Here is an 11,452-nt window from a genome sequence, read left to right as displayed (position 1 = left end):
TTTTTTTTTTTTTTTTTTTTTTAATTCATGGACTTGTTAGTTTAATTGGGTTTTATTGGAACGTTGTTTTAAAAGTCTTTTGGTTTTATTATCTCTACTACTAGGTTGAGCATATTATAAGGGAAGAGAAAATGATGGCTGCTCAAGAGATCCTTGAGCTTTTCTGTGAGCTCATTGCTGTCCGTCTTCCGATTATTGAGGCACAAAGGTTCTTACTTTTTTTTTAAATCTTTGGTCTCCCCATTGATGTTGTTCAGTTGTTTTCTGTTATTCACTTTAAAGTCTTCTTTTTAGATGACAGTTTGGAATTAGATTGGAATACATGGAAAGATTATGTCTTTCTGTTTGTTTCAAAGTTTTCTGTTCAATCGTTGTTGCTGAGCTTCTGAATCCATCTTTATGAANAAGCAGCCAAAAAAGTGTTCAGACATCTTGAAAATAACCTGTCACAGCAAACGTTAACCTTGCCCTTGGTTTTAATGACCTTTTTCCCAAAAGCACTAAAGAATGAGTTTGTTAACATAATTTTCAGTTCGTTTTTGGTAACATATACTTTCGATCAGTTTTTCAGTTAGGTTCAATAAATTCGTTGATTATTGCGTGCTTTGGTCTAGAAAGCATTTTCATGTGTTTCCAAAGTCAAGTCTTTGATTAATTATGATGTTTTTATTTCTCATCTTCAAAGACTTTATGTTACTTTGTATGGGTTGTAAACTTGATGTATTTGTAATAAATAAAAATAATAATCTATTAGCGGATGCGTTTTATCAGCGAACTCTCATAATACACTCCCTCCAGCTAAGTATTTAGTTTCGAAGTATCTGATTAGGAAGATAAAGATTTGACAAAGACATTTTCTTGAGCAAAACTATGAATTTGGAAAGAATTTGAATGAAAAGGCTTGGTTAATATGTTAGCATGTTTGATTACTAGTAAATACATAGAGTTGATATTTACAATCACTTTCAATGTGTTTTGTATGCTCATGGAACACTTAATTCATAGCAAGATGAATAACATATTTGTTACACATAAGAGCTTGCTAAGCTTTGGCGGATACCTTAATGTAATATGTGAGTTCTTAAGTACGTAACTGATGCAACCATATCATCTAACAAGTAGCATGAGCCAAGATACTCTCCTTCAAAACACCTCCCGACTAACAACAACTTGCTTCTTCGATTTCAAAGAAGTAAGTGAATTATCAAGATATATGCATAAACATGTAACTGATCTTCTAGCTAGTAGCTTTGCAAACCATCAAGTCAGCATCATCAAATCCATTCAAACACAAGTTATCTATATACATAGAAAATTAGACCTTTACCAGAATTAGCTTTAATGTACATTTACACACTTTACTTGCAACTTGAAGATGAATGTCTAATGGAGCAAGAAAAAACGGGCTTAATTGGTGGACTGCAAATTTTATATCTAGCATGATGATTGGGAGATAAAACAGTCTACCAAAAAGTTCTTAGTAGGAAGTAAGATTAGTTAATGGAGTTCCCATATCTTTAGTAATATGAATATTAGGATCCATAGTTCCAGATAAGACATGCATCCTTATGTTCATACTTTCTACAATCTAAACCAATGTTTTAAAATCCGGACCGGCCGGTTGAACCGGTTTAACCGTGAACCGGAAGATATCCCGGTCCGAATTATATCTAAAACTCGGCTATCAAAAAACTCGGTTAGAACCGGGAAAACCCGGCTAAAACCGGCTAACCGGGTAGTTAAACCAGCGATCCGGGTCACAACCACCATTTAATTCTTAACAAATTAAGTCAATGTACGTAGAGGTTATGTTATATAAAGAAGGAGTAATGAACCTTTTCTTCTATAGTTGTTCGATGTGGGACAAAACAGTTTTCTGTTTTTTTTTTGGTTAAAGATATATTTTTTTTTGTTCTGTCACGATGTAAAAGTTTTTGTTCATCTGTAAATTTCTCTCTTTTAAAAAAATGATAAAAAATAAAAATTTATAACTATAGTTCAAAAATATATATTAAAATAATAAGAAATAGAAATTATTGTTAGAACATTCATAAAACCAATGTATATAACATATATATATATGTATGATATATATTAAATTCAGTAAATTATTAATCCGCGGTTGGACCTGGTCGACCCGATGACTCAGTGACCCGGAAGGTTGTCCGGTTTGAGTTCTGGGTCGGGTTTAAAAACATTGGTCTAAACTCTAAAGACCTGCATTTTATTACTCTTTATCACACTTCTTTATAATCTTATAACATCCTCGACTAAATTAATTTCGTTAAAGGTTTTAGTCTTTATCACATTTACCAATCTATATAACGAAAGACTAATGCAGGTCTAACGGAGATCCAGTAGTGTATAGGCCCATATAATCTAAAATCCGTTTTCCACCGACGTGGTTTAGTTGATTAAACCAACTTCAATTTAATAAGATTGACTGGGTTGGTAAATCAATCAAAAACGCACCGTTTTATCTTCCAAACTTTTTTTTTTTTCGTGAACAAGGAAGAAAAAAATCCTTCGTTGAGATGAGAAGCAAAAAAATAAAAATAAAAAGGTATTTGTAATCTTCTTCTTCTTATCTGTGTTCCCAGGTCTTTGCGATCGATCTTCAGTGATCAATCGATCATGTCGATGCTAGATTCCTTCTTCAATAAGGGTTTCAAAGCTGCAAAATGGTATTTATCTCTGATTTCAATCAATCTCTTCTGATTTTTGCCTAAAATTATCAATCTTGGATACTAAGAAGAAGAAGAAGACGATTTCTCTTATGAATTTGTAGTGTTATCCAATTATTTTGATGGATCACTGATTCAATCAATCATGTGTTGTTTTTATTTGTTGTTATTACACAGCAAAACCTTGCTCAAGTTGACGATCCCTAGGATTAAGCTAATCAGGAATAGAAGAGAAGCTCAGATTAAGCAAATGCGTCGTGAGATTGCTAAGCTTCTTGAGACTGGTCAAGAAGCTACTGCTCGTATTCGGGTTTTTTTTTTTTTTTTTTTTTTAATTCATGGACTTGTTAGTTTAATTGGGTTTTATTGGAACGTTGTTTTAAAAGTCTTTTGGTTTTATTATCTCTACTACTAGGTTGAGCATATTATAAGGGAAGAGAAAATGATGGCTGCTCAAGAGATCCTTGAGCTTTTCTGTGAGCTCATTGCTGTCCGTCTTCCGATTATTGAGGCACAAAGGTTCTTACTTTTTTTTTAAATCTTTGGTCTCCCCATTGATGTTGTTCAGTTGTTTTCTGTTATTCACTTTAAAGTCTTCTTTTTAGATGACAGTTTGGAATTAGATTGGAATACATGGAAAGATTATGTCTTTCTGTTTGTTTCAAAGTTTTCTGTTCAATCGTTGTTGCTGAGCTTCTGAATCCATCTTTATGAAAATTTGTAGGGAATGTCCTCTAGATCTAAAAGAAGCAATATCAAGTATATGTTTTGCTGCGCCGAGGTGCTCTGACTTGACAGAGCTGCAGCAGGTCCAGATACTGTTTGTATCCAAGTATGGAAAGGAATTTGTTGCCGCTGCATCTGAGCTCAAGCCGGATTCCGGTGTCAATCGTAAGGTAAAAATTAGTGTTCATTTGTGGTGTAAAATTGCTAATATGAGGCTAGCATGTAGAAACTCCGCACAGATTGATGTATGAAGTAGCTGAAAAATAATTTATATGAATCCTTAACTTAGTATCTGTAAAACTTAGAATTACATGTCCATTTTTAGAACTAGTTTTAACTACTATTCTTTATCTATCTTCCAGACTGAATCACTTACATCCATTGTGTGGTTCAGTCTTAGTAGAAACAAGATATTTGTTCATGTTTTCATATGTTCCCAAATCAAATTTACAGTTGGTGGAGTTACTCTCTGTCCGTGCACCTTCCCCTNAGTACGTAACTGATGCAACCATATCATCTAACAAGTAGCATGAGCCAAGATACTCTCCTTCAAAACACCTCCCGACTAACAACAACTTGCTTCTTCGATTTCAAAGAAGTAAGTGAATTATCAAGATATATGCATAAACATGTAACTGATCTTCTAGCTAGTAGCTTTGCAAACCATCAAGTCAGCATCATCAAATCCATTCAAACACAAGTTATCTATATACATAGAAAATTAGACCTTTACCAGAATTAGCTTTAATGTACATTTACACACTTTACTTGCAACTTGAAGATGAATGTCTAATGGAGCAAGAAAAAACGGGCTTAATTGGTGGACTGCAAATTTTATATCTAGCATGATGATTGGGAGATAAAACAGTCTACCAAAAAGTTCTTAGTAGGAAGTAAGATTAGTTAATGGAGTTCCCATATCTTTAGTAATATGAATATTAGGATCCATAGTTCCAGATAAGACATGCATCCTTATGTTCATACTTTCTACAATCTAAACCAATGTTTTAAAATCCGGACCGGCCGGTTGAACCGGTTTAACCGTGAACCGGAAGATATCCCGGTCCGAATTATATCTAAAACTCGGCTATCAAAAAACTCGGTTAGAACCGGGAAAACCCGGCTAAAACCGGCTAACCGGGTAGTTAAACCAGCGATCCGGGTCACAACCACCATTTAATTCTTAACAAATTAAGTCAATGTACGTAGAGGTTATGTTATATAAAGAAGGAGTAATGAACCTTTTCTTCTATAGTTGTTCGATGTGGGACAAAACAGTTTTCTGTTTTTTTTTTGGTTAAAGATATATTTTTTTTTGTTCTGTCACGATGTAAAAGTTTTTGTTCATCTGTAAATTTCTCTCTTTTAAAAAAATGATAAAAAATAAAAATTTATAACTATAGTTCAAAAATATATATTAAAATAATAAGAAATAGAAATTATTGTTAGAACATTCATAAAACCAATGTATATAACATATATATATATGTATGATATATATTAAATTCAGTAAATTATTAATCCGCGGTTGGACCTGGTCGACCCGATGACTCAGTGACCCGGAAGGTTGTCCGGTTTGAGTTCTGGGTCGGGTTTAAAAACATTGGTCTAAACTCTAAAGACCTGCATTTTATTACTCTTTATCACACTTCTTTATAATCTTATAACATCCTCGACTAAATTAATTTCGTTAAAGGTTTTAGTCTTTATCACATTTACCAATCTATATAACGAAAGACTAATGCAGGTCTAACGGAGATCCAGTAGTGTATAGGCCCATATAATCTAAAATCCGTTTTCCACCGACGTGGTTTAGTTGATTAAACCAACTTCAATTTAATAAGATTGACTGGGTTGGTAAATCAATCAAAAACGCACCGTTTTATCTTCCAAACTTTTTTTTTTTTCGTGAACAAGGAAGAAAAAAATCCTTCGTTGAGATGAGAAGCAAAAAAATAAAAATAAAAAGGTATTTGTAATCTTCTTCTTCTTATCTGTGTTCCCAGGTCTTTGCGATCGATCTTCAGTGATCAATCGATCATGTCGATGCTAGATTCCTTCTTCAATAAGGGTTTCAAAGCTGCAAAATGGTATTTATCTCTGATTTCAATCAATCTCTTCTGATTTTTGCCTAAAATTATCAATCTTGGATACTAAGAAGAAGAAGAAGACGATTTCTCTTATGAATTTGTAGTGTTATCCAATTATTTTGATGGATCACTGATTCAATCAATCATGTGTTGTTTTTATTTGTTGTTATTACACAGCAAAACCTTGCTCAAGTTGACGATCCCTAGGATTAAGCTAATCAGGAATAGAAGAGAAGCTCAGATTAAGCAAATGCGTCGTGAGATTGCTAAGCTTCTTGAGACTGGTCAAGAAGCTACTGCTCGTATTCGGGTTTTTTTTTTTTTTTTTTTTTTAATTCATGGACTTGTTAGTTTAATTGGGTTTTATTGGAACGTTGTTTTAAAAGTCTTTTGGTTTTATTATCTCTACTACTAGGTTGAGCATATTATAAGGGAAGAGAAAATGATGGCTGCTCAAGAGATCCTTGAGCTTTTCTGTGAGCTCATTGCTGTCCGTCTTCCGATTATTGAGGCACAAAGGTTCTTACTTTTTTTTTAAATCTTTGGTCTCCCCATTGATGTTGTTCAGTTGTTTTCTGTTATTCACTTTAAAGTCTTCTTTTTAGATGACAGTTTGGAATTAGATTGGAATACATGGAAAGATTATGTCTTTCTGTTTGTTTCAAAGTTTTCTGTTCAATCGTTGTTGCTGAGCTTCTGAATCCATCTTTATGAAAATTTGTAGGGAATGTCCTCTAGATCTAAAAGAAGCAATATCAAGTATATGTTTTGCTGCGCCGAGGTGCTCTGACTTGACAGAGCTGCAGCAGGTCCAGATACTGTTTGTATCCAAGTATGGAAAGGAATTTGTTGCCGCTGCATCTGAGCTCAAGCCGGATTCCGGTGTCAATCGTAAGGTAAAAATTAGTGTTCATTTGTGGTGTAAAATTGCTAATATGAGGCTAGCATGTAGAAACTCCGCACAGATTGATGTATGAAGTAGCTGAAAAATAATTTATATGAATCCTTAACTTAGTATCTGTAAAACTTAGAATTACATGTCCATTTTTAGAACTAGTTTTAACTACTATTCTTTATCTATCTTCCAGACTGAATCACTTACATCCATTGTGTGGTTCAGTCTTAGTAGAAACAAGATATTTGTTCATGTTTTCATATGTTCCCAAATCAAATTTACAGTTGGTGGAGTTACTCTCTGTCCGTGCACCTTCCCCAGAAACTAAACTGAAACTTCTCAAGGAAATTGCTGAAGAACATGAACTTGATTGGGACCCTGCTTCTACAGAAACTGATCTCTTCAAATCGCATGAAGATCTCCTTGTCAGTACTTCTCTCTTCGTACTTCCTTTCTATCTCTTCTCTTCATATAATGTGTTTAGGTGCTTTAAATTTGTGTTTTCATCAACCCAGTATTTAGTGCTAGGCACTGAATCTGCATTAGTGTATCTAATTGTTTCTCGGAACTGACATTAAAGATGTTTGAAATTGGGTCTGCATAAAAATGATCCCCCGTGTTTTCTTCTGTGTCAAAGATCTTTTTACCCTTCTTGGACCCCTGTGTCCAGATATCCTCGGCCTTGAGTTTCTTTTTGTCACAGTCTCTCTGTTTTTCCTAAATTGTCATCTTTCTTTTCAGGATGGACCAAAACAATTTGGTGGGGGATCTAAGCTTCCACTACCGGAGGAACAAAATGAAGGGACACATTTGACATCTAATTCAGCGCCAAAAGAGAAATCTGATTCTGACTCAGAGTATGATATATTGGACTTTCCCGAGGTTCCAAATGTCTTGCTGCGGCCAACTCCTGGTGCTACCCCTGTAAATGCACCGGATGCACCGAAATCTGCTAGTTATGAACATACCTCTCACAACTTGCCCTTTGATTCAGAGAATGCAGGAGTCGAAAAACCGGCTTCCAAAAGAGATGAACATCCTGCCAAAGCTAGCAGAACTGCCGGGGAAGGCCAACAATCTTCACCCATTGTGATGGAATCTTTGGAAAGGAAAAATTATTCTCCACCTTCTCCACCATCCGTTGATGTAGTAGAGCCCGTCCCTACAAAAGAGAGTGGTACATCGAGGGATACTATAATGAAAATATCCGATGGAGACTTGCAGGATGTCCTAACAGCTGCTCAAGCTGCTGCTGACTCAGCAGAACGTGCAGCAGCAGCTGCCCGTTCAGCTGCAAGTCTTGCACAACTCAGAATCTCTGAGCTTACCAAGAAGAATTCTGATCAGTATCCAGAAAGTCCGTCAGAGAACCCTTTCCATGCTACCTCAATAGAAAACCCACATTTTGATCATCAGCATTCGCATTCTTCGGCCAGCAGTAGCGGAGATCTTACAGAGTTCCAGAGAGCAGAAACTTCATCACTTTTCAACTCTGGGCAGAACAACCACCAGCCACAGAGACTCCCTTCAGTGGGAGAACCGCAGTTTGATCATCAGAACTCAGCATTCAGCAGCTACGATGATCTTACGCCACAGAGACTCCATTCAATGGAAAAACCGCATTTTGATCATCAGAACTCATCAGTCAGCAGCTATGGTGATCGTACGCCACAGAGATTTCCTTCAATGGAAAAACCGCAGTTTGATCATCAGAACTCATCAGTCAGCAGCTATGGTGATCTTACAGAGTTCCAAAGGCCAGAGTCTTCATTACTTGACAGACTCAACCCTGACCAGGACCACCAGCAAATGAGACTGCCTTCCATGGAAGATGACCCCTATTACTCATACCCGAATCTGTTCTCATCGCAGAATCCTGATCGCTCATCTGGTTCTCATTCATTGTCAGACAATACAAGACCTGCCCATGATTAACGCTTACATGTTATAATGCAAGCTTGGTGTTTTTCAGTGTGTCTGCCTGTGCGGTTCCTTCTCTTGCGGAACAAAGAACTCAAAACGTTTTTTGAACACAGCCTTTTCTTCCTCTTTATTCAGTGGAAGACATATGTAATGTATAGAAACTTGGTGTGCTTGATTTTCTTAAATTAAAGGCCTTGGCTTGCTCAAGAAATGACTGAGACAACATTTTTTTTTCAACCAAAGAATACAAAGAAGTGATTTTTNCCCGGCTAAAACCGGCTAACCGGGTAGTTAAACCAGCGATCCGGGTCACAACCACCATTTAATTCTTAACAAATTAAGTCAATGTACGTAGAGGTTATGTTATATAAAGAAGGAGTAATGAACCTTTTCTTCTATAGTTGTTCGATGTGGGACAAAACAGTTTTCTGTTTTTTTTTTGGTTAAAGATATATTTTTTTTTGTTCTGTCACGATGTAAAAGTTTTTGTTCATCTGTAAATTTCTCTCTNTGAGAAGACAGCTCCACTTCTTGCCTGAGAACTTCTACTTTCTGCCACTCGTCCCATTTCTCAGCCAAACCGTCACCTTCAAGCATTCGGACAACCTCAGACATCTTAGGTCGTTCCATAGGTGAGCTCTGTGTGCAGAGAAGAGCCACTTGTATGAGCTGTTCTACTTCTGCTTCTGTGTAATTGCTCTGCAGATCAGGATCCACAAGCATCTCCAGTTTCTTTTCCTTCAAAAGCCCTTTCACCTGAGAAGAACATCAAAAACAGAGAAATTAGCTTTNATAAAACCAATGTATATAACATATATATATATGTATGATATATATTAAATTCAGTAAATTATTAATCCGCGGTTGGACCTGGTCGACCCGATGACTCAGTGACCCGGAAGGTTGTCCGGTTTGAGTTCTGGGTCGGGTTTAAAAACATTGGTCTAAACTCTAAAGACCTGCATTTTATTACTCTTTATCACACTTCTTTATAATCTTATAACATCCTCGACTAAATTAATTTCGTTAAAGGTTTTAGTCTTTATCACATTTACCAATCTATATAACGAAAGACTAATGCAGGTCTAACGGAGATCCAGTAGTGTATAGGCCCATATAATCTAAAATCCGTTTTCCACCGACGTGGTTTAGTTGATTAAACCAACTTCAATTTAATAAGATTGACTGGGTTGGTAAATCAATCAAAAACGCACCGTTTTATCTTCCAAACTTTTTTTTTTTTCGTGAACAAGGAAGAAAAAAATCCTTCGTTGAGATGAGAAGCAAAAAAATAAAAATAAAAAGGTATTTGTAATCTTCTTCTTCTTATCTGTGTTCCCAGGTCTTTGCGATCGATCTTCAGTGATCAATCGATCATGTCGATGCTAGATTCCTTCTTCAATAAGGGTTTCAAAGCTGCTAAATGGTATTTATCTCTGATTTCAATCCATCTCTTCTGATTTTTGCCTAAAATTATCAATCTTAGATTTCTCTTATGAATTTGTAGTGTTATCCAATTATTTTGATGGATCACTGATTCAATCATGTGTTGTTATTACACAGCAAAACCTTGCTCAAGTTGACGATCCCTAGGATTAAGCTAATCAGGAACAGAAGAGAAGCTCAGATTAAGCAAATGCGTCGTGAGATTGCTAAGCTTCTTGAGACTGGTCAAGAAGCTACTGCTCGTATTCGGGTTTGCTTTTTTTATTTTATTTATTATTATTCATGGACTCGTTATTAGTTTAAATGGGTTTTATGTGAACATTGTCTATTGGTCTGACTCTTTGGTTTCTCTACTAGGTTGAGCATATTATAAGGGAAGAGAAGATGATGGCTGCTCAAGAGATCCTTGAGCTTTTCTGTGAACTCATTGCTGTTCGTCTTCCCATTATTGAGGCACAAAGGTTCTAACTTTTTTTTGAAAATCTTTGGTCTGCCCATTGATGTTGTTCAGTTTGTTTTTTCGTATTCACTTTAAAGTCTTCCTTGTCTTGCATTCGTTAGTTTCTTTTTAGATGATAGTTTGGAATTTGATTGGAATACATGCAAAGATTATGTCTTTTGTTTTGTTTCGAAGTTTTCTGTTCAATCATTGTTGCTGCGCTTCTGAATCCTTCCTTTTTTGATAATCTGTTAGGGAATGTCCTCTAGATCTAAAAGAAGCAATATCAAGTATATGTTTTGCTGCCCCGAGGTGCTCTGACCTGACAGAGCTGCAGCAGGTCCAGATACTGTTTGTATCCAAGTATGGAAAGGAATTTGTTGCCGCTGCATCTGAGCTCAAGCCGGATTCCGGTGTCAATCGTAAGGTAAATCAGTGTTCATTTGTGCTGTTAATTGCTAATATGAGGCTATCATGTAGAAAGTCAGCACAGGTTGATGTATGATGCTGAAAGTAATGTATATGAATCCTTAACTTAGTATCTGTAAATCCTTAGAATTACATTGTCCATTTCTAGACCTAGTTTTAACTAGTATTCTTTATCTATCTTGCATACGGAATCACTTACATCCATTGCGTGGTTCAGTCTAGTAGAAACAATATATTTGTTCATGTTTTCATATCTTCCCAAATCAATTTTACAGTTGGTGGAGTTGCTCTCTGTGCGTGCACCTTCCCCAGAAACTAAACTGAAACTTCTCAAGGAAATTGCTGAAGAACATGAACTTGATTGGGACCCTGCTTCCACAGAAACCGATCTCTTCAAATCGCATGAAGATCTCCTTGTCAGTACTTCTCTCTTCGTTTTTCCTTTCTATCTCTTCTCTACATATAATGTGTTTAATTGCTTTAAATTTGTGTTTGCATCAACCCAGTATTTATTGTTAGGCATTGAATCTGCATTTCAATGTATCTAATTGTTTCTCGGAACTCACATTTCAATTGTTTTGGTCTGCATAAAAATGATCCCCCCAAAGATCTTTTTTCCCTTGTTGGACCTCTGTGTCCAGATATCCTTGGCCTTGAGTTTCTTTTCGTCACAGTCTCTCTGTTTATCCTAAATTGTCATATTTCTTTTCAGGATGGACCAAAACAATTTGGTGGGGGATCTAAGCTTCCACTACCGGATGAACAAATTGAAGGGACACATTTGACATCCGTTTCAGCGCCAAAAGAGAAATCTGATTCT

General features: G+C 36.0%; 2 protein-coding genes across 4 annotated transcripts; both read left to right on the top strand.

Moving 5' to 3' along the window:
* On the top strand, positions 82-8,529 carry LOC104777411 (IST1 homolog). Of its 3 annotated transcripts, none has more exons than XM_010501662.2 (6): positions 2,526-2,684; positions 2,862-2,994; positions 3,100-3,203; positions 3,409-3,580; positions 6,680-6,820; positions 7,137-8,529. In XM_010501662.2, the coding sequence occupies exons 1-6, from the start codon at positions 2,635-2,637 to the stop codon at positions 8,328-8,330; spliced, it is 1,794 nt and encodes a 597-aa protein (XP_010499964.1). In that variant the 5' UTR covers positions 2,526-2,634; the 3' UTR covers positions 8,331-8,529. The 3 variants fall into 3 exon arrangements, with proteins under 3 accessions (XP_010499965.1, XP_010499964.1, XP_010499963.1); XM_010501661.2 differs by lacking the exons at positions 2,526-2,684; positions 2,862-2,994; positions 3,100-3,203; positions 3,409-3,580 and adding exons at positions 5,342-5,500; positions 5,678-5,810; positions 5,916-6,019; positions 6,225-6,396; XM_010501663.2 differs by lacking the exons at positions 2,526-2,684; positions 2,862-2,994; positions 3,100-3,203 and adding an exon at positions 82-208.
* On the top strand, positions 9,583-11,452 carry LOC104779084 (IST1 homolog; the record flags this gene model as incomplete). Its single annotated transcript, XM_019240413.1, has 6 exons — positions 9,583-9,744; positions 9,882-10,014; positions 10,122-10,225; positions 10,459-10,630; positions 10,908-11,048; positions 11,345-11,452. Coding segments are annotated over exons 1-6 (708 nt in total), but the record flags the coding sequence as incomplete, so codon positions are not given.

Source organism: Camelina sativa, chromosome 3, assembly GCF_000633955.1.
Source record: "Camelina sativa cultivar DH55 chromosome 3, Cs, whole genome shotgun sequence".
In the NCBI taxonomy this organism is placed as follows: domain Eukaryota; kingdom Viridiplantae; phylum Streptophyta; class Magnoliopsida; order Brassicales; family Brassicaceae; genus Camelina; species Camelina sativa.
This window is presented reverse-complemented; position numbering and strand designations above follow the sequence as displayed.

Bases quoted from the DNA above. Each gene is read 5' to 3' on its own strand.
- LOC104777411 (XM_010501662.2), top strand. From the start codon at position 2,635: ATGTCGATGCTAGATTCCTTCTTCAATAAGGGTTTCAAAGCTGCAAAA. The intron at 3,204-3,408 runs GTTCTTACTTTT...GAAAATTTGTAG, and splicing joins CCGATTATTGAGGCACAAAG to GGAATGTCCTCTAGATCTAA. The intron at 3,581-6,679 runs GTAAAAATTAGT...TCAAATTTACAG, and splicing joins ATTCCGGTGTCAATCGTAAG to TTGGTGGAGTTACTCTCTGT.